The sequence below is a fragment of the Tachysurus vachellii genome, chromosome 3 (assembly GCF_030014155.1).
Source record: "Tachysurus vachellii isolate PV-2020 chromosome 3, HZAU_Pvac_v1, whole genome shotgun sequence".
NCBI lineage: Eukaryota > Metazoa > Chordata > Actinopteri > Siluriformes > Bagridae > Tachysurus > Tachysurus vachellii.
In genome coordinates this window covers 32,441,362-32,464,170 of record NC_083462.1, presented here as the reverse complement: position 1 = coordinate 32,464,170, position 22,809 = coordinate 32,441,362, and the positions used below count along the sequence as shown (strand labels likewise).

The following is a 22,809-nucleotide window of genomic DNA, read 5'->3' as shown; positions in this document are numbered from 1 at the left end:
AAAAATACAAGAAAACAAAGATAAAAATATTTATCAGTTGTGTGTGTGTGTGTGTGTGTGTGTGTGTGTGACACTTGTTCATATAAAACATATCCACTAGATGTCTCTCTCTCACTGTCCAATAACAACACATTCATAATAATAATAATAAGAAGAAGAATAAGAAGAATAATAAGGGGAGGATTCTAGGACAATACATACAGATAGATAGATAGATAGATGGATAGATAGATAGATAGATAGATAGATAGATAGATAGATAGATAGATAGATAGATAGATAAACAAACATAGATAGATAGATAGATAGACAGACAGACAGATAGATAGATAGATAGATAGATAGATAGATAGATAGATAGATAGATAGATAGATAGATAGATAGATAGATAAACAAACATAGATAGATAGATAGACAGACAGACAGATAGATAGATAGATAGATAGATAGATAGATAGATAAACAAACATAGATAGATAGATAGACAGACAGACAGATAGATAGATAGATAGATAGATAGATAGATAGATAGATAGATAGATAGATAGATAGATAGATAGATAAACAAACATTGATAGACAGACAGACAGACAGATAGATAGATAGATAGATAGATAGATAGATAGATAGATAGATAGATAGATAGATAGATAGATAGATAGATAAACAAACATAGATAGATAGACAGACAGACAGACAGATAGATAGATAGATAGATAGATAGATAGATAGATAGATAGATAGATAGATAGATAAACAAACATTGATAGACAGACAGACAGACAGACAGACAGACAGACAGATAGATAGATAGATAGATAGATAGATAGATAGATAGATAGATAGATAGATAGATAGATAGATAGAACACATGCCAGTTCTGACCTCCATTTCAAGTTGCTTTAGATTTTTTCCAAAATCCATTTCTTCCTTGAGGATCTGTTAAAAGAGGTGTGAAAGGCTGCGTGTTGATTTAAATTAGAAGCAAATAGTGTTCATGTTCACGATAAAGTGCTTTATGAACTTTGTATAACCACACTGTATTGATAAATAATAAAAAAAACATAGATATATTTGCTCATCTGAATAAGTTCATATGGAAATGGAAAGTATATGCTGTGTGTGTGTGTGTGTGTGTGTGTGTGTGTTTATAAATACATGCAGATATCTGAGCCGTTGCAGCCATTTGGCAGAAGTCAGAGTGATGTTGTGCACTGGACTGTAATCACACTGAATACACTTCGCTACACTGGAGCATTATTTGGACTCAGAAGCAGAAATGGTTTCCACATCAATGACGCATGTAATATTGTGTCAGTGAGAAATATTTCCTTTCAAGCTGACTCTTGGGTTTCATATTTTACATTTCACAATCACAAGGCAGCAGTGCAACATCTCAACAGCTTTAGTTAATGTTCAGATCGGACATGAGAACGGGGAGAAATGAAGGTGATCCCAGCAAGCTGGCATGCGATGTGATCATCAAGATTTTCACATGAATCAGTCTCACAGAAAACATCCACGAGAGAGTTCATGATGCAGGAACGCCTTGTTGACGACAAGAACAGACCAGATGATGGTTTCTTGTTTGAGCTGTTTGATGTGAACATGATCTGTCTTGCAGTGTTGTAATGTAACGGAGTACAGATACTCCGTTACTGTACTTAAGTAGAAATGTCACGTATCTGTACTTTACTTCGCTATTTAAATTTATGTCAACTTTCACTTTTACTCCACTACATTTCCTAGATAAAATGTAAACTTTTACTCCGTTATATTTCCACTAAGCGTCTTCGTTACTCGTTACTACAAAATAAAATCAGAAGAAATGTGTGCGACTGCAATAAGGGAGGTTTGGCGAATCACTGCTCCTAGATTGCATTATGCACATCCGCACTCTCTACGGAGAAGCACAGGGACGCACAGCGTGTACGCGCAGTCAGAGCTGGAGGCGTTTATCTATAAAGTTAAAAGTGAAATGACACTATTCTTATGACCAGAGTTGTAGCACAAACAAAATATTAATGCAAAATCAATACTAAATAAAAATAACATTTATTAATTTGATCTTTGTCTTGTGAATATTTTTTATTAATGACTGCATTCATTAGACACACTGTTTGTAGAGAATGCACACATACATGAACTGATCTGATTCAAGACTGACATCATTACCTTTTAATAATCCCATAACTTTTGGCTTACTATGTAGTCATATAATATTCATTCATTCATTCATTCATTCATTCATCTTCTACCGCTTATCCGAACTACCTCGGGTCACAGGGAGCCTGTGCCTATCTCAGGCGTCATCGGGCATCAAGGCAGGATACACCCTGGACGGAGTGCCAACCCATCACAGGGCACACACACACACACTCTCATTCACTCACACAATCACACACTACGGACAATTTTCCAGAGATGCCAATCAACCTACCATGCATGTTTTTTTACCGGGGGAGGAAACAGGAGTACCCGGAGGAAACCCCCGAGGCACGGGGAGAACATGCAAACTCCAAACACACAAGGTGGAGGCGGGAATCGAACCCCCAACCCTGGAGGTGTGAGGCGAACGTGCTAACCACTAAGCCACCGTGACCCCCTGTCATATAATATATAATATAAAACTCTTCTTGTTTTAAATTCTCACTAAGGGCTAAAACCACCTAAAGATGAAACCCTAGAACCGCCCCTGCTCTTATTCCTACCGAAAATCACTCAAACTTTACTTTTTACTTTTACTTCAAATACTTAAGTACATTAAATATCAGAAAATGGCTTTTGATACTTAAGTACAGTAAATATCAGATACTTTAAGACTTTTACTTGAGTAATATTCTAAAAGGCGACTTTCACTTCTACCAAAGTCTTTATCTAGTACGATACTTGTACTTTTACTCAAGTATTGCTTTCTAGTACTTTATACAACACTGCTGTCTTGTGTCTGCATGATTTGCTCCATTGTGATTGGCCGATTAGAGAACTGCATGCGTGTACAGGTTTTCAGGGTGAATGTTGACAAATTAGTAAACATTAAGGAACAATCGGATAAAGATAATATCATGAATATTGATTCCGAATCTTCAGTATTGCTTTGTGGGTAAAGCTGTATACCTTTAAATCTCTGAGTGACTTGTTCAGGACCTGCATCTCTTCCTCCAGCTGAGTGACTCTGTGATTAAGTGAGTCTCTCTCTTCCTGCAGAGATGATATTTCCTCCTCTTTACTCACCAGGGTCTGAATCAGCCTGAGAGCACAAATTTCCACGTTACAGCTTTCACAATAGACCGACACGATCTCTGCCATTCGTACGTCTTGTGTTCGCTCACCTCTCGTTCTCAGCCAGCATTTCCTCCTGTGGCTCTTTACTCTCCATCTCCATCATCCTGGACGTCAGATCTACACAGCGCTGCGACTCAGAGGCAGCCAGGGAAGACAATCTTTCTGCTTCACTTCGGGCGAGATCAGCCTCCTGATGGCCAGATCACAAACGCAGTCAGTAATCAGTCAATATGTTTAATGCACTTTATGGTCTTAAGAGATGCAGAGAGATGTTTCAGTATCTCCAGGAATATAATATTAACTAGAGTCCAGTTTGGGCAAGATATTCAAGTAAAAATCTAATAAATAAACTAAACGATATTTTAATGTGGAGGTAAGTGTGTGTGTGTGTGTGTGTGTGTGTGTATACCTCCTGCAGCAGTTGGATCTTGTTCTCCAGGACTTCCTGAATGTGAGAGATCTCCTGCTGCTTCTCCTCACAGCGACACTGTGCCTCAGCTCCATTCTGATCAGTCGCTTTCTCTGTTGTTCTTTCAGTACAAAGAATGATAACTTTAGTAAGCATGGACGTGAATGAAGTGTGGCCTTGTATTCGACTAAATAAAACACAATAAAATAAGGAAAAAACCTGCAAAAAATCGCAGTCGATTACTCCTGCTGTGGAAATGTATTATACACACTTGTGTAACTGTGTACTTAACTGTAACTGTAGTTTACAGGGAAATTAATACTTTTTAGCAAAAAATAAAACACTTTATTAACTGTGTATGTGTGTGTGTGTGTGTGTGTGTGTGTGTGTGTGTGTTTGGAACTTTAGTACCAAATCAGTCACTATTTCAGAAACATTTTAGTTTTAGCTCTAAAAGAAACTCGTCTGCTTCATTCATTCATTCATTCATCTTCTACCGCTTATCCGAACTACCTCGGGTCACGGGGAGTCTGTGCCTATCTCAGGCGTCATCGGGCATCAAGGCAGGATACACCCTGGACGGAGTGCCAACCCATCGCAGGGCACACACACTCATTCACTCACGCAATCACACACTAGGGACAATTTTCCAGAGATGCCAATCAACCTACCATGCATGTCTTTGGACCGGGGGAGGAAACCGGAGTACCCGGAGGAAACCCCCCGAGGCACGGGGAGAACATGCAAACTCCACACACACAAGGTGGAGGCGGGAATCGAACCCCTGACCCTGGAGGTGTGAGGCGAACGTGCTAACCACTAAGCCACCGTGCCCCCCCTCGTCTGCTTCAATATTGATGTTAATGAGAGTTTGACAAGAACAATAGCCACCACAGCAGGACCATCAGCCTTCCGAAAGAAATATCACTTAGCAAACAGCACTTTCTAACCTAATGATGTCACAACAAGGTCAGATCAATGAAAAGTCGTTGTAAAAGTCTTTATAATCCTATACATGTCCTAAAGGAAGTAAGAACGGCTCTGGCATCGGCTAGAGAAGGTCAGCTTTCTGTACAGTTGATATTGATGTGTGTGTGTGTGTGTGTGTGTGCTCTTTTGTGAGACTAAAAATAGCATCCCTCTGCGAAGTATCACTCATGCGACTGTTGAATGATGTGAACTCACTGCACTCCACTTCACTGCAGAAATGCATGATAAAGACCTGGCACTTATTTCTCCTGTGGGTTTTGCATCAGTTCATGAACAGTGACACGCTGGAAATTTCTACATGTAGCAGATATCTACGGCGAGAAGGACAGTTAAACTGAGTCTGAGAATTCTTTTTTTTATGTCTTTGCTATATATGGCATTAGGTGTTGCTATAGAAATGATAGTATATTAGTATAAATGCAGTAAAACACACCTGTGATTGTCTAAGCCATGCTGCTATTAATTACATTCATTACAGAACATTAATTACACTTTTTTTTCTGCAGGAAAAACACCTGAACTATTCAGTACTATATAATACATTTAAAAAGGGTTTTATTTTATAAAAACATATGAAAATATATTTATTGTGGTATAAAACTAGTATATAAGTGACAGTGCACCAAGTGGAGTATTAAAGTGTAAATATACTCTGTGTGTGTGTGTGTGTGTGTGTATGTGTGTGTGCCTGTGCAGTACTGTGGAAAAGTCTCTGGCACTGTAAATTTTCATAAAACTAATTTTGTTTCAGATTTGTATTTTATGACTTCTGCATTACAAGGTCATTAAATAAAAAAACCACTTCTCCAGATATTACTTTTCCAACCTAAATTACAGGTTTAAATGTTTGTTTAGGAAAAGAAAAAAAGGGAGTACTGACTGTCAGGGATTAGTTGCAAAAACAGGCAAAATCTCCAGAGGAACCGTGTCCTATTTTCTCAGATACATTTTAAACCGCAGAACATTTATCTGAGACTGCTGATGTACAGTTTCATGTAAAAACAAAGGCTTCATCAGACTAAACCAACAGACTATTGATTGTAGTTGAGTTTGGTGATGTCATACTCTCATACTCTTCCTCCAAATTTCATTTCATTCATTCATTCATTCATCTTCTACCGCTTATCCGAACTACCTCGGGTCACTGGGTGCCTGTGCCTATCTCAGGCGTCATCGGGCATCAAGGCAGGATACACCCTGGACGGAGTGCCAACCCATCACAGGGCACACACACACTCTCATTCACTCACGCAATCACACACTACGGACAATTTTCCAGAGATGCCAATCAACCTACCATGTATGTCTTTGGACCGGGGGAGGAAACTGGAGTACCCGGAGGAAACCCCCGAGGCACAGGGAGAACATGCAAACTCCACACACACAAGGTGGAGGCGGGATTCAAACCCCCAACCCTGGAGGTGTGAGGCGAACGTGCTAACCACTAAGCCACCGTGCCCCCCAAGTTTCATCTTATTATATATAAATGTGTATATCAGTATAAATGTATCTATACTGTCTAACCCTAGGTCGGTACTTACAGGGCCTTGTCAAGCTGCTGTTGTCTCTCCAGTAGCTCCTGCTTCAAACTCTCCACCTCCACCTTCAGCTCAATGTTCTGCAAAACAAACAGGGCTTCAGGACATCATCTGGCATTTAATAGATCATGCCCTTTAACCCTTATGTGCCCACTAATTTTACATTAATTTCACATTTTTTGCACTTTTTCCTCACTCCACCCTCTAGTGAGCTTCTCTCACAGTGCAGTGGAGCTCAGATTAATCTGAATGTTTACAGATGAATATTTATGTCTAGTTACTGCTCACTGACGCTCTATACACGACACTCTGTACAGACTCCTGGGTGTGGTAAAGCAGGACAGAAATAGAGGGATAGACAGAAGCCACCTGCTGACCTGAACCACACACACACACACACACACACACACACACACACACACACACACACACACTGTCTCTCTCAGACTGTCACCAAGTTAAGCATTACAGCTGCACTCCAGAATAACGCTCGTGTTGCCAGCTCTGATTTAGCGTATATGGGTCAGTGGGATTCTGTTCATTTAGAACAGAGCAGGTCAGTCTGAGAAGGTCAAGAAGGAACTCTGTGTCTGTGACCACACTGGATTAAAGTGTGAAAGCAGAGTGTGTGAAATTTGTGTATAAAGTGTACATGCAGAGTGTGTGAAGTGTGTATGAAAGCTGTTTGCGTGCAGTGCGTATAAAGTGTGTGTGCAGTGTGTATAAAGTGTGTGTGTGCAGTGTGTATAAGGTGTGTGTGTAAGGTGTGTGTGTGCAGTGTGTATAAAGTGTGTGTGTAGTGTGTATAAAGTATGTGTGTGCGTGCAGTGTGTATAAGGTTTGTGTGTGCAGTGTGTATAAGGTGTGTGAGTGCAGTGTGTATAAGGTGTGTGTGTGCAGTGTGTTTAAAGTCTATGTATGTGTGCAGTGTGCATAAGTTGTGTGCAGTGTGTATAAGATGTGTGTGTAAGGTGTGTGTGTGTGCAGTGTGTATAAAGTGTGTGTGCAGTGTGTATAAGGTGTGTGTGCAGTGTGTATAAAGTGTGTGTGCGTGCAGTGTGTATAAAGTGTGTGTGCAGTGTGCATAAGGTGTGTGTGCGTGCAGTGTGTATAAGGTTTGTGTGTGCAGTGTGTATAAGGTGTGTATGTGTGCAGTGTGTATAAGGTGTGTGTGTGCAGTGTGTATAAAGTGTGTGTGCGTGCAGTGTGTATAAAGTGTGTGTGCGCAGTGTGCATAAGGTGTGTGCGTGCAGTGTGTATAAGGTTTGTGTGTGCAGTGTGTATAAGGTAGGTATGTGTGTGTGCAGTGTGTATAAGGTGTGTGTGTGCAGTGTGTATAAGGTGTGTGTGTGTGTGCAGTATGTATAAGGTGTGTGTGTGTGTGCAGTGTGTACAAGGTGTGTGTGTGTGTGTAGTGTATATAAGGTGTGTGTGCAGTGTGTATAAGGTGTGTGTGTGCAGTGTGTATAAGGTGTGTGTGTGTAGTGTGTATAAGGTGTATGTGTGTGTGTATAAGGTGTGTGTGTGTGCAGTGTGTATAAAGTGTGTGTGCGCAGTGTGCATAAGGTGTGTGTGTGCAGTGTGTATAAGGTTTGTGTGTGCAGTGTGTATAAGGTGTGTATGTGTGTGTGCAGTGTGTATAAGGTGTGTGTGTGTGCAGTGTGTATAAGGTGTGTGTGTGTGTGCAGTATGTATAAGGTGTGTGTGTGTGTGTGTGCAGTATGTATAAGGTGTGTGTGTTTGTGTGTGTGTGCACTGTGTATAAGGTGTGTGTGTGCAGTGTGTATAAGGTGTGTGTGCAGTGTGTATAAGGTATGTGTGTGCAGTGTGTATAAAGTGTGTGTGTGCGTGCAGTGTGTATAAAGTGTGTGTGTGCAGTGTGCATAAGGTGTGTGCGTGCAGTGTGTATAAGGTTTGTGTGTGCAGTGTGTATAAGGTGTATGTGTGTGTATAAGGTGTGTGTGTGCAGTGTGTATAAGGTGTGTGTGTGTGCAGTGTGTATAGGGTGTGTGTGTGCAGTGTGTATAAGGTGTGTGTGTGTAGTGTGTATAAGGTGTATGTGTGTATAAGGTGTGTGTGTGTGTGCAGTGTGTATAAAGTGTATGTGTATGTGTGTGTATAAGGTGTGTGTGTGTGCAGTGTGTATAAGGTGTATGTGTGTGTGCAGTGTGTATAAAGTGTGTGTGTGTGATTCTGTGTGTAGTGTGTATAAGGTGTATGTGTGTGTGTATAAGGTGTGTGTGTGCAGTGTGTATAAGGTGTGTGTGTGTGCAGTGTGTATAAGGTGTGTGTGTGCAGTGTGTATAAGGTGTGTGTGTGTAGTGTGTATAAGGTGTATGTGTGTGTGTATAAGGTGTGTGTGTGTGCAGTGTGTATAAAGTGTGTGTGCGCAGTGTGCATAAGGTGTGTGTGTGCAGTGTGTATAAGGTTTGTGTGTGCAGTGTGTATAAGGTGTGTATGTGTGTGTGCAGTGTGTATAAGGTGTGTGTGTGTGTGCAGTATGTATAAGGTGTGTGTGTGTGTGTGCAGTATGTATAAGGTGTGTGTGTGTGTGTGTGTGTGTGCAGTGCGTATAAGGTGTGTGTGTGCAGTGTGTATAAGGTGTGTGTGCAGTGTGTATAAGGTATGTGTGTGCAGTGTGTATAAAGTGTGTGTGTGCGTGCAGTGTGTATAAAGTGTGTGTGTGCAGTGTGCATAAGGTGTGTGCGTGCAGTGTGTATAAGGTTTGTGTGTGCAGTGTGTATAAGGTGTATGTATGTGTGTGTGTGTGTATAAGGTGTGTGTGTGCAGTGTGTATAAGGTGTGTGTGTGTGCAGTGTGTATAGGGTGTGTGTGTGCAGTGTGTATAAGGTGTGTGTGTGTAGTGTGTATAAGGTGTATGTGTGTATAAGGTGTGTGTGTGTGTGCAGTGTGTATAAAGTGTATGTGTATGTGTGTGTATAAGGTGTGTGTGTGTGCAGTGTGTATAAGGTGTATGTGTGTGTGCAGTGTGTATAAAGTGTGTGTGTGTGATTCTGTGTGTAGTGTGTATAAGGTGTATGTGTGTGTGTATAAGGTGTGTGTGTGCAGTGTGTATAAAGTGTGTGTGTGTGCAGTGTGTATAAAGTGTGTGTGTGTATAAGGTGTGTGTTTGTGTAGTTTGTATAAGGTGTGTGTGTGTGCAGTGTGTATAAGGTGTGTGTGTGTGTGCAGTGTATATAAAGTGTGTGTGTGTGTGTGTGTGTGTGTGTGTGTGTGTGTGTGTGTGTGTGTGTGTGCAGTGTGTATAAGGTGTATGTGTGTGTGCAGTGTGTATGAAGTGTGTGTTTCTGTGTGTGTGTGTGTGCAGTGTGTATAAGGTGTATGTGTGTGTGTGTGTGTGTGTGTGTGCAGTGTGTATAAGGTGTATGTGTGTGTGCAGTGTGTATAAAGTGTGTGTTTCTGTGTGTGTGTGTGTGTGTGTGCAGTGTGTATAAGGTGTATGTGTGTGTGCAGTGTGTATAAAGTGTGTGTGTGTGTGTGCAGTGTGTATAAGGTGTATGTGTGTGTGCAGTGTGTATAAAGTGTGTGTGTGTGTGTGTGTGTGTGCAGTGTGTATAAGGTGTTTGTTCTGTCCACTACGTGACTAATGCAGTTGAATATAAAACCAGTTGTGTATCTATGTGACTTGCTGCATAACTGCTTTCACACTTTATTCAGCGCAGTCTCTCAGTGAGACTAAACAAAAACACAGTGCAACATGTGACAGAAATCAAGCTGCATTCCATAACATTCCATAACATTCCATAACATTCCACTAACATTCCACTAACATTCCACTAACATTGCACTGTTTTTAGAGTTTTCATCTAGCTCCTTACTGACAGACTCAAACCCCAAGGCACAAATGTCTTACATTCCACTCCACCAGGACGTATTATTACAGAGAGTGTATTTCATTTCCAACTGCTCACTTTGTTTTATTTTGTCTTTACTTACCTTCCTGTGAACATCCTCGCTGCTGCCGTCCTTAAACTTCCCCTGGATTTTCTCCTCCAGGAAGTAGATGCGCAGCTTCAGGCTGAAGTTTTCCTTCTTCAGGTCATTGAGGTGCTGTGAGATGGTGCGATAGCCGTTAGACATCATTCTCTTTTGCCCTGCGGAGTCCAAGGACCCCTCATTCCTGCACCATACTACCTCAGGAGTAGGCTCAAAAACCGATTATAAAATGCTAACACACACACTCTCTCTCTCTCTCTCTCTCTCTCTCTCTCTCTCTCTCACACACACACATAAAATGAAAAAAAAAAATGCTAATTAAAAAAAACTGCAAAAATAAAAACCAAAACACTTTAAATGCTGTCTAACTGTAGATCAATGTCAACAACAACAACCATGAGCTGTAAGTGAGATTGTGGGACCTCCTGCTCAGAGAAGTTTGATGTGTGTGTGTGTGTGTGTGTGTGTGTGTGTGTGTGTGTGTGTGTTAGGGGTGGGGGTTGGGGTGGCATTTTGTGTTTCCTTTTTTAACATAAGAATCTCTGCCAGGCAGGAGCAATAGTGGGAACACACACACACACACACACACACACACACACACACACACAACTGGTGTTAGTTGATACTGTTATTTAACCGGCTCACACAGGAGACAACTGGATGTGGGCCCTACACTCTCTCCACCTCACTCTATATGGCTGGCATGACCATGTTCTTCATGTGTGTGTGTGTGTGTGTGTGTGTGGTTCCTCATTCGACCATACCTGCACCCGCATGACAACAGAATTATGTACGCACAACACAATCCAAACGAGATCCAAAAGAATGGTTAATAATCAGCAGCAGATATGGAGCAGTTTCTCTGTTTTATTTCATTTAAAAGCAGAAACCTTGATTCAGATGTTGGTAGATAGCGTAGCACACACATGCAGCCAATTAACTGAATACATGAGATGAAAATATCTCCATGAGCCCTGATTTAATCTTTTCAGGATCCAGCTGATGAACATATAATGTATTATGAACACTTATACAGTATATTAGACAGCAGGTGAACAGTCAGTTCCCAAAGCTGACGTGTTGGAAGCAGGAAAATGGGCGAGTGTCTTTGACAAGGTCCACATTGTGATGTTTAGATGACTGAGTCAGAGTTTTCTCTAAAACAGCAGGTCTTGTGTTGTGTTCCCGGTATACCGTGGTTAGTAAATACCAAAAGTGCTCCAAAGACGAACAACCAGTGAAGCAGATACAGGATCACCGAGGCTCAAGGATCATTGATGTGTGTGTGGAATGAAGGCTAGCTCGTCCGGTCCAATCCCACAGCAGAGGGGATTCTGTAGCACAAATGACTGAAACGCCGAATGCTGACTCTAATATACAGGAGTCAGATCACACAGAGCAACAGAGCGGTCAGAGTGACCATGATGACTCGTGAACAACATTCAAAGCTCCTACAATGTGCACAGGGGCATCAGAACTGGACCGTGGATCGATGGAAGAAGGAGGCCTGGTTTGATGAATCACGTTTTCTTTACCATCATGTGGACGAGCAGGTCTTTGTCCATAAGGGGGCAGTGTGGTATTAAATTCTTGAGCATATGTGACCCAGGCCCTGTCAGACAAGAGCGCTGGGTTATTTTTTGCGAAGCGTCTTGTTTCAGCTGACACTGTGGAATTCTGATCTGGGATCGCTCCCTTAACATCAGTGACAGCTTCTCGTGAACAAGCAAAGCAACCAACCCATTTATCAAGACGCAGGAGGGACGTGTCACGGAAACTGCTTCGTGTAATCATGAATCAAAAGCTTACTTACATTAGACAAAGTATACCAATAAAGCGAATCCTCTGACAGGGGCTAGCAACACTTATCCGCTTAGCCAAAAGAAGCTCTAAACAACTTCCACTGTAGCAACAACAACAACAAAATATATATATTTTTTTTCAAGTTCCAATTTGTCACCAAACCAGAAACACATCCTTTCTTAAGCGTGATTAATACTTAAAGCTCTCCTCTTTCAAGTAAAGTCGGATTGTGTATTCGAGTGTTTATTTGTAAGTCGTATAATGCCGTCTCTCTGGTTTTAATCAAATCCTGAGCGAATAAAAAGTCCTCTGTTCGGTGAAGGAGCTGTCTGCTTGCTCCACCGCAGGCTGTGATCAGTTGGAGATCTTTCTGGAAGCTCCAGGTTTTTTTTTTTTTTTTTTTTGCAACATGGTGAAAATCATAGTTTGACTCATTTGGACATGCTGTGATTAGACACAGTAGACTTGTGAGCTGTTTATGAGCACACACTCAGACACACACACACACACACACACACACAAACAACACACACACCAGGAAATATAAAGGTTATCTGAAATAACAAGGAAATAAATGTATACACCTTCAAAATCAAACTGCCATCACTATGACCCCATGTACTGTATGGATGGATAGACAGATACATAGGAGAAGAAGAAGCCTTCATTTTGTCACATAAACATTACAGCGTATCCCAAATTTGTAGGTTTGGGTTGGAGTGCAGCGTCAGTTACTATACAGCGCACCTGGAGCTGACGGGGTTAAGGGCCTTGCTCAGGGGCCCAACAGTGGCAGCTTGGCAGTGCTGCGACTTGAACCCAGATCCTCTGATCAACAACCCAGAGTCTTAACCGCTTGAGCCACCAATAAAAATCAAACCATATGAGAAATCGTCAGAAGATTAAATAAGAGCTATTTCTACCACTAAAAGCGTCCTACAATTAAGTTTATTAATCAAATAAATGGTAAAAATTGAGAATAAACATGCACCAAGATAATAAATGAGCTTTCCCACCTCTCCGAGTTAAAAAACACATACAAACTCTCTCTCTCCTGTTTGAGCTCAACTGATGTATTGAGCTCTCTTCTCCGATGCCCAAACCAGATGTTGGAAAATTCTTTGACAAATTCAAAATGGTCATTGTTTAAAAGCAAAAACGAAAGAAAGAAAGAAAGAAAGAAAGAAAGAAAGAACAATCATGTCTCTGTATAGTGTTCAGGGACCAACAATTGGCTCTTCTTTCCATAAAAAATAAATACAATAAAATCACACAAAACGGTGTCTACTTGAGATCAGACATTTTCCTCTGATCAAAGTTAAATAGGGATCGAAAATTGATTATAAATATCATCATATTTGTTTGTTTGTTTGTTTGTTTATTTTTATGATTAAAGTATTGCGTACATAATGTGTGCTTGTGTGATCAATGAAATCCTCCAAAGGATTCATTTCGTTAGTTTAAATATGTATTCCAAAAGAGAGAGAGAGAGAGAGAGAGAGATAGAGAGAGATAGAGAGAGAGAGAGAGAGAAGAAGGTCAAAGCTCTCAAGAATCCAGAGGCTAGAACTCAAGCTGCTGTTTTACACACCAGTAAATCGGTCTTGTTTGGGGGTAGATTTTTGTGTTTATGTCAGTTTTCCTGCGATCGCTTTTAAAATGGCTGAAGGCCACGTCACAAGTGTTCACGTAAAAGCCACACGACAGACCGAAGACTGCGTCTGTCTTTATTGAAACAGCAGCGTAAATCAGGCGTGAAATCGGAGGTGATCGTGTGACACACTGAGGTTCTTAACCTTAGCGATCCGGAGACGTCGATGCTGAGGTCATTTATCATGGTGTGTCTCTCAGGTGTTGATGATCGCAGTTCGTACGCCTCACACCTTGTCGTGTATTTGTGCTGTATGTAGTCCTGTAAACTCTTTCACTGTATTTGTTCGTGCTGCATCCAGATCCTGGGGTCTTTCCTTCTAATGTAAAATAAAAACCCATTATTTTGTTTTACTGGTAAGGAATTTAGTCATGGTATAAGAACATACCCCGATTGTATTTTCTACACAAATTCAAAGGTTTTTATGCCGGCTATGACTTTGTGATGAGACTGAGATTAATGAGACAATTCTTCCTAAACACTATTGTCTTTCTCTTTCCTGCTGTCCCACTTCCCTCCAGTACACCCCTTCTTTTCTTCTCTGCAACCTTCCCCCCCCCGTTTCTCTTTCATTTCGGTGGGTAAATTGCTCCCAGATGTGGTGGCAAGGGAGAGTGCCAGTAGCGTGTGTGTGTGTGTGTGTGTGTGTGTGTGTGTGTGTGTGTGTGTGTGTGTGCAGGGCTCGCTTCTGAGCCCTTTACCCCTTTGCCAGCATCTTACTGTGACGGGGGAGAGCTTTTCCAGAGAGTGTGCCAGCTGCACAGTGGTGTAAACACACACACACACACACACACACACACATACACAGCACAACACAGTGCAGAGAGAAAAACAGAGTCTGACTCAGACACCCACACCCTTGTTCCCTGCAGTGACGACTGCGTCGGACTGAAACGTCTGTGTATACACGTCTGTGTGTGTGTGTGTATTGGGAGTGTTTGCACGGAGACTAGGCATGGACACGTATCAGGGACTAAAATCTAGATTGCTTTTTTCTAGCTTTGACACACATGGAAGTGACATGGAAGATCTTCAGTAGTGATGTTTCACCCATCTGGTTCTCACACACAGCACAATGGCCTTTATTTGTCTCACACTTTTTTTTTACCAGCTTATAACTTGAAGCAAATCCTCAGTTCAGTCTGGTGCAACATGTAAAAGCATGCATTCGAGTGGATTTTTGAGCTGCAACCCTACGCCAGACCTGTGGATTCTTGGCTCAGGATCTGATGGTGTTGCCTGGGTTGCTCTGCCCTCTCTGGCCCTAGAGAAGAGTCCATCCCTGAGTGCGCTGTATGACACATGGCCTTGAAGTATCGCTCAGGTCCATCCTGTGGGATTGATACTCCCAGTGAGAGGCTACGATTTAGGCTTGAACTCTTCTTATCGTATCTGTGGACTAAAGCACCACCGTAACGGCGGCAAACTAGAATATCGGCTAACGCTGTGCGTTCGATTTCCCTCAGAAGCGAGGCTTGCTTGTTCAAGATGGGACTTTTGTTTGCAAACAAGTGATGTACATTATAAGTTTTATAGATTTTACAAGCGAACGTATCTGTATGTTGATTTATCTAGAGCAAAGAGTTCTATACTCTACAACCCGTTTAAACATTCTAGCACGAAGTGCTAGCAAGAAGTGCTAGCAAGAAGTGCTAGCAAGAAGTGCTAGCTTCTTTGCTAGCGGCCACTTTGCTGAACCCTGTGGAAATCGCAGTTTAGGTGGTGAGGTGAGTTAAGCTTTTTTAAGTAAAATTCAGATATTTTCTCTAAGAGCTTCTTCATATGTGCTCTCTTATGTGCCAGAGCTCCATAATCTCACCTTCTGGCTCCAAGCATGAAGGCAAAAGATCGTTCATCACCTCAGAAAGGACATCATCGGTAGCAATCTGTTAACACCCCATACATTACATGCACATTTGTCTTCAGCGATGAGAGAGGACGATATGAGGTTTTAAATGGCTCAGCACCACCACCATCCACTCCACAAAGCCTGGGATGAGATCCTCATGAGGACGTGCCTGTCTTCTATCAGCTTTCCTATCCTTTCAAAACACTTGAGAATGAGCGAAGGCTAAAACGCTCACGATGGTATCTACTGTATGTGTTTTTTTTTTTTAATTAATTACTTTCTTTTTTTTTTTTAAATGCTGCTCACAGTACGCTGGTCGTTAAGAAAAACCTGACAGCTTTCCGTTCAAAATGTCCGAAGATCGGATTCTTTAAAGTGCGAGAAAAAAGGAGAGAAAGCTTTTAGAGTGTTATTCCACTGGCAGGACATCTGAGGCTTGGCTTTGTATCCCAGTGCTCCCCTTTTCCATCTCTCCCTCTCTCTCATCTTCCAGAACACATTCAGAGGTGCAAGCTCTGGCCATCCGCCAAGCAGGAAGTGACCTCAATTGAAAAAAATGAAAAAATGGGATGAGGTGTGTGTGTGTATGTGTGTGTGTGTGTGTGTGTGTGTGTCACTGGGAGGCCTCATTTATTCCAGTAAGCTTTGCTGCTACCATATAGACCTGAAGAAGCCAATGAAGGGCAGAAAGGCTGAGTATAAATGATACCTCCAAGTTTTATCTGATCACAACAAGGTCAACATCGACCTATTCGGTAAATGTATTTAAAAAGGCACTGAGATTTACATAAACCAATATGGATTTACTTGAAAATAATATGCATCATTGTTCACCTCTGTGTATACCGAATGAATCCAGCAAAACATTTTCCCAGAGCTGACCATAAAGAGGGCCTCCTCTGCATTTTTCATGTTAGAGGCAAAGTTCTGTTTAACCGAGGACAAGCGAAGCATTGGTTTCCTAGACGCAGATCAAAAGCCCAAAGCTGCTTTTAATTCAATGTGTTTATGGTGGGTCTAAATTATGGGATCAAATTCACCCAGTACCAAAACCACTGCCAACTCTCCCAACCAGCGCTTTTGTCTTACAGAGACATGAAACAGAATATGTCCAAATCTCTTTCTCTCTCTCTCTCTCTCTCTCTCTCTCTTTCTCTTTCTCTCTCTCTCTTTCTCTGTGTGTGTGTGTGTGTGTATTCTTGAGTCTCTCTGTCTGTTGCCCCGATCAAGAGACTGGTTGCTAAACAAACAGGATGCAGAAACAAAAAGTCTTTTAAAAAAGAGAGGATTCGCCCGCGGCTGAACACGTTTCAGAATAAAGCCTTACAAATGCAGGCTGAGACAGACCACCGCAAGAAACCCTGTCCTGACTGTCCTGCAGTGACCTGGACAACAGGACACATGCAACTTATACACTTTCACACACCTTGCACTTCTCACACATCTCATACGACTGCATATTTAACCTATGGTGTCTGGGTCTCTTTAATAGCTGATCCCAGTTCGTTTCGGTGTATAAACGACTGAACAGGACACTGGGACAGCTGACGGCTGCTGGAGGTGATCAGTGCTGCTCTGCTGCACAGGCACAGTAAGTCCACATGGGGGTGCTAGAGCGATGGAGGACAGGGATGGATCATTTGGTATTAAATGGAATAAAAGTCTGTTGGATTTTTCATAGGGTCAGTTAACTTCCTGTTTACTTGCTGCAGTTTTATCCTTCACTGACTGTCACTGAGAGCTGGGTTTTATAATAACAGGGGTCCCTGTTCTGTCTATCAGTCAATCATCCGGTGTCCACATATTTCTAACCATTGATTTAGACTGTGATCCTTATCGAGTAAAGCTGATAATAACAGGGCTGAGGTTTATATATATATATATATATGCATTGTAAAGCTTTAATTATCTAAATATGTTTATTTACTTTGCAGTATTTCAAGCCGTTTGCATTTTGTTAATCTAATAAATTAATCTTTTCAAGTGAAAACAAGACTGGTGTCAGTATAAGCACATCAGGACTAATTTGGCTTTGGGATACATCATAATAAAATGATTGTTCTGGGAGTTTACACGATACATTATATCATTATGGTTCTTGTTGGAAACAAAGAAAGCTTGATTTGATTTATTGCGACTCCGCAGTGTGCCATATTCCAGTCTGGAGTTTTGGAAAATTCTCCATCTGAAATGTGATTAGCCCGAGTGTGTCCACCCGCCGGCATTTCCTGATTGGCTGAGTGCCTGGTTATAGTTTAATAAACCAGCAACAAGGAGAACGTGAATGTGCTGGCGTCTAATTCACAGGCTCACATCCTAACGGTCCTGGCAGAGGACGAGCATCACTTTGCTTAATCTTACCCTTCCTGACAAATTAAATAAGCTCTCATCTGGTTCTTATTAGTGGCGCATTACTGATAATTGCAGAGGTATTTACAAACACCGCTAGCTAGTCCAGTGCTCACAGGCTCTCGGGTTAGCGCGGCAGGCCTACAGTACCTGCCGCAGCACATAATAAGACTTTTTACCTCACTGTACTATAATTTGCGCCAGCCTTAAGCAATTTAACGAGGGTTTGATGGTTCAGTTCTTGTGTTTTTAACATGCAGCCGGAGTGTTTTCACTGGAGTGAGCGAGTGCTTGAGTGTGGTCGTTAAAGCAGACGAAAGGTTTTCGAAATCGGATTACTGCCACTCACAGACCAGCGCTCGAGATCGCAAAACCGTGCCGAGGCTCCAAACATGACCTCACATACAATACACGTCTCCTGGGACAGAGACGTCCTTGAAGGAATCGGTATCGCTGCCTGCTGGAGTGAAGAAGAAGAAGCAGCAATGGCATAAACATATAGAAATGAGATGTAGGAAAAAAATCTGACAATGCTTAATGTCATTATCTCGTTAACAATCACAGTCTAAATCGAAGCTACATCATGACAATGTCAATGTTTAAAGTATAAATCTAAACTGAACTGAAATACGTGAACAGGAAAAAATATTTGGACACTTGGCTATAAAGCTCATGTCATTTTTTTTTTTTTTACCAGTTTTATAATCAGATCTACTCCTGTCTTCTGCCTCTGTGGGGATTAGTGATGATTCAGCTACAAGAGCATTAGTGAGATCAGACACTGATGTTGGAGTGTGTGTGGGGGGATTAGTGATCATTCAGCTACAAGAGCATTAGTGAGATCAGACACTAGATGTTGGAGTGTGTGTGGGGGGATTAGTGATCATTCAGCTACAAGAGCATTAGTGAGATCAGACACTGATATTGGAGTGTGTGTGTGGGGATTGGTGATCATTCAGCTACAAGAGCATTAGTGAGATCAGACACTAGATGTTGGAGTGTGTGTGTGGGGGGATTAGTGATCATTCAGCTACAAGAGCATTAGTGAGATCAGACACTAGATGTTGGAGTGTGTGTGGGGGGATTAGTGATCATTCAGCTACAAGAGCATTAGTGAGATCAGACACTGATGTTGTAAGAGTGAGGAGGTCTGGGGTTCAGTCAGTGTTCCAGTTCATCACAAAGGTGTTCAGTGGGGTTGAGTCAGAGTCAGGGCTCTGTGCAGGACACTCGAGTTCTTCCACTCCAACATTAACACACCATGTCTTCATGGAGCTCTGTGCTTTGTGCACAGGGACATTGTCACGCTGAAACAATGTCTCTTAAGCACTTACTTCCATTGAAAAGAAATTATAAATCTACAGCATACAAGGATATTATATACAATTACGTGCAACAGTTTGGACAAGAAGCACATATATGCGTAATGGTCAGGGGTGCACATACTTTTGGCCATATACTTCATTATTGTTCCTGTAGCTTCTCACTGCCTCTCGAAATGAAGTGTGAGAACTGCGAGTCTGGTGATATCACCACTGTCTAAATTCATTCCCACAGCTGTTCCATCCTCTCCATCAGCTCTCTCCACCTGACCGCAGTGTAACGTATCAACAAATGAGGATGTCAATGTAATGAGAACCAGGAATACCAGTTCTACAGGAAAGAATTCCACAACACTACTGCAGCGCTCGTTTAAATGGAACGGATCGAATAAAAGCATAAAAACGTTTATTCATAAATCATAAATCTCATAACTGCCTGAAAAATGACACACGATATCAGGCTTTATTTTTCTTTTCTTTTTTTTTTTTTTACATTTAGCTAAGATCATTAATATGGAATCTTAAATCAGCCCTTAGCCTCATAAAGATACACACACACACACAAACACACACACACACACACACACCTGCCATGTCACGAGTCAGCTTTCTGTTTTCGTGGTTCAAAGCCGTTGTCTTGACAGTCCAGCATAAAGAGATTTGTTCGGAACTGAAAAGCTTTATACAGCACATATTTCTATGTTGCAGAAAGAGAAGCCAAATGGCCCATCAGGAAAAGATTTACGAGCTGTGAACTCCGATTCAAGACAAAAGTGAGTCATTGTAAAAACATACAATCTGTTAACCTGGTCTTTTTTTTTTTTTTTTTTTCCTTTTTTCAAATTTGCTTCAGATATTTTACACACGACCGTCACGCAGGCTCCAATAAGATGGAGCTCACCCAAAACACACTGATATTAGTAATAATGAGTATAAATGAACAGGAACCAATTAGCATGCTAATGAGATCATAACAACCGGTCGCTATGCTACTAGTGAGCTTTGGGTGAAAGAAATATATTTTGGGAAATCGTTAGGAAGAGGAAAAGTAAATGTAGTGGAATCAGGCGCTCGGGCAGATGGTTTGGAGAGAAGGAGTTCGGGTCAGAACTGGGTTTGACGTCCGGCCTGCGCTGTCTGTACAGTGACTCAGAACGCTGATGGATGAAAACTGGCACATAAGAGAGACAGGTTCCATTTAATTAAAAGCAGATTGCTCTGTGATTTAGTGGCATTTCCAATTGAGGAAAAGACCGGGCCGATCTCGCTGTCACTCAGGAATTTGACCGCGGCGCGTTCGTCAACCGAAGTCCCATTAAATCTGCAAATTTGAAATCTTTCTTCGTTATTATCTTGCTTTTGCAGCACAATTTGGCTGGTAGGCGGTAAGATTTACAGAGCACAATTTGGTTCGGAGGCTGCGCGACCTCTGTAAACGACTGCGTTTTTAGCGTACGGTAATTTCTGCATTACTCTGTCCGCCGAGTGCCGAAGCGATTCATAAAAGAATCGTTTTTTTTTTTTCAGTCTGTGCATTTTTAGTTATAATTTTTTCCATATGGCCTTAGGGACCAGTAAAATAAAAAACAACTGTAACTGTAAAAAAAAAAAAAAACTGACAGAGAACAGCTTAGTAATTCAGACACACACGTTTTCATTTACATTTCCAGCATTTAGCAGATTCCCTTATCCAGAGAGACTTATATTTTTATTGTTTTTTTTTTTTTTTCATTTATTAATTTTTATTTCTTTATACAACTGAGCCATTGAGGGTTAAGGGTCTTACTCAGGGGCCCAGCAGTGGCAGCCTGATAGATCTGGGATTCGAACTCACAACCTTCACACACACACACACACACACACACACACTCACACACCTGGATCTCAGTGTATAAACTCACGTTTCTTATCTGTACACTAAACATCTCCAATCATGAGCTCTTCCTCTCATGATAAATGACACTTTAAACCAGACAGTTCATTCATCCAGACTAATTAACCCTCAGCGCTCAGAGCAGTGGCTTGTGTTGTACAGAGTAAGAAATCAGTGCAGAGAGTCTCTCCCATACAGTGCTACGATGGGCTAGATCAGCTCTGAGCACTATATTATCATTATCAACCATGACTGTCTCCATAATTTACTCTGCATGGTGGCTCTGACCCTTTGATGAAGGCTACAGATTTACTGCATGTCCCTGGCTTCAATTAAGAAGTCTGGTCTCTCTCTCTCTCTCTCTCTCTCTCTCTCTCTCTCTCTCTCTCTCTCTCTCTCTCTCTTTCCCTCTCTAAGAGAAAAACCAGCAGGAGGCGCAATACCACTCACGCCACCAGGTTTTCCCCCAACTATGGAAAAAAGAAAGAACCTCTACACCTCGTGTCTCTCTGTCACCTCCCCTGACCCCCTTTGTGTCTTTCATGTCCTGCACAATATTGGAAATGAAGGCAATTTAGACCAAGCGTATCAGGTATCACGTTCATGTCAGAGAATAATAACCCAGCAATCCCGGCGAATTTGATTAAGCCGGAGGAAAACGAAGGTAATGGTGGAAAAAAGGAGGGGGAAAAGCGCCAGAGGGCACGGAAGGATTTCCATATGTATGTATGAAGTCAGGAGAGGATCCATGTACAGAGCCACATGTTTACCGTTATATATTCCTGCTCTGTGGATCTGTTGGTTCAAACTAGGAAGCAGGACAGAACTAGTAGCTTCACAGCTCACACCTCGCTTAAAAACACACATGATCAATCAGATTGTGCATTTTCCTGATGCTGTACTTGTGTGCACATGTATAACAAACTAAAATAAGTGAAAGTTACTTTCAGGTCCAGAGTAATTGTATGCTTTCTGTCTGTACCACGAAAGCCACGCTGATTACGACAGCTTGATACGGAAAGGTTCACAGCCAGGCCGCAGAAGCAAGGAATAATCCCGCCTTGACAGAACCTGTCAAAAAAAAACTCCAGCTTCCAGGAAAACCTTTTGTAATGAGGGCAAAATAACAGATTAGCAGCTATAATTTGTCCGAAGGTTTTAATAGACAAAATTATACGCAAACCTTCTCTTCATATCAGTCTGAATATTTTTTGCGGTCAGTTGATTTCAGAGGTGCCCAGATGCTTTCCATCTGCATATTTCTTTTAGACTCACTTTTTTTTTTTAAAAAAAAAGGGTATTTTGACTTTTGAATGTTTTTTTCCCAACTAGTTCTCCATCACACCGCAGAGATGTTTGACATTTACAAATGGTATTTTGGCAAGATCGTGTTTCTTTTTGAGCTCGCAGGGGGAAAGATTGCCTCTTTACACTGACAGATCTGTAGACTGCAGCTTACAGACTGAACGTGTCACATTAGTTCAGTCCACATCAGAATTCCTCTCTATCATCCAGCAGGACAAAAAAAAACATCACTGCTGTCTCCTGCCTGTTTATAGAATGACACACACACACTCAAACACACACACACACACACACACACAAACACACTCAAATACACACACACACACACACAAACACACTCAAATACACACTCACACACACACACACACACACAAACAAACACACACACACACACAAACACACTCAAATACACAAACACACACACACATACACACACTCACACACACACATACACAAACACACACACATACACAAACA

The 22,809-nt window shown here is 41.6% G+C and overlaps 1 protein-coding gene across 2 annotated transcripts in view; it reads right to left on the bottom strand.

Annotated features, from left to right (window-relative positions):
* The window catches only part of pde4dip (phosphodiesterase 4D interacting protein), a 78,483-nt gene that overhangs the window by 43,807 nt on the left and 11,867 nt on the right, over positions 1 to 22,809 (bottom strand). For both annotated transcript variants that reach the window (XM_060866848.1, XM_060866849.1), the window contains exons 4-9: positions 10,181 to 10,294; positions 6,227 to 6,303; positions 3,696 to 3,816; positions 3,334 to 3,476; positions 3,119 to 3,251; positions 887 to 940 (exon numbers count right to left, since the gene is read on the bottom strand). In XM_060866848.1, the coding sequence (XP_060722831.1) occupies positions 887 to 940; positions 3,119 to 3,251; positions 3,334 to 3,476; positions 3,696 to 3,816; positions 6,227 to 6,303; positions 10,181 to 10,294 (642 nt within the window). The remainder of the gene's footprint in view (positions 1 to 886; positions 941 to 3,118; positions 3,252 to 3,333; positions 3,477 to 3,695; positions 3,817 to 6,226; positions 6,304 to 10,180; positions 10,295 to 22,809) is intronic.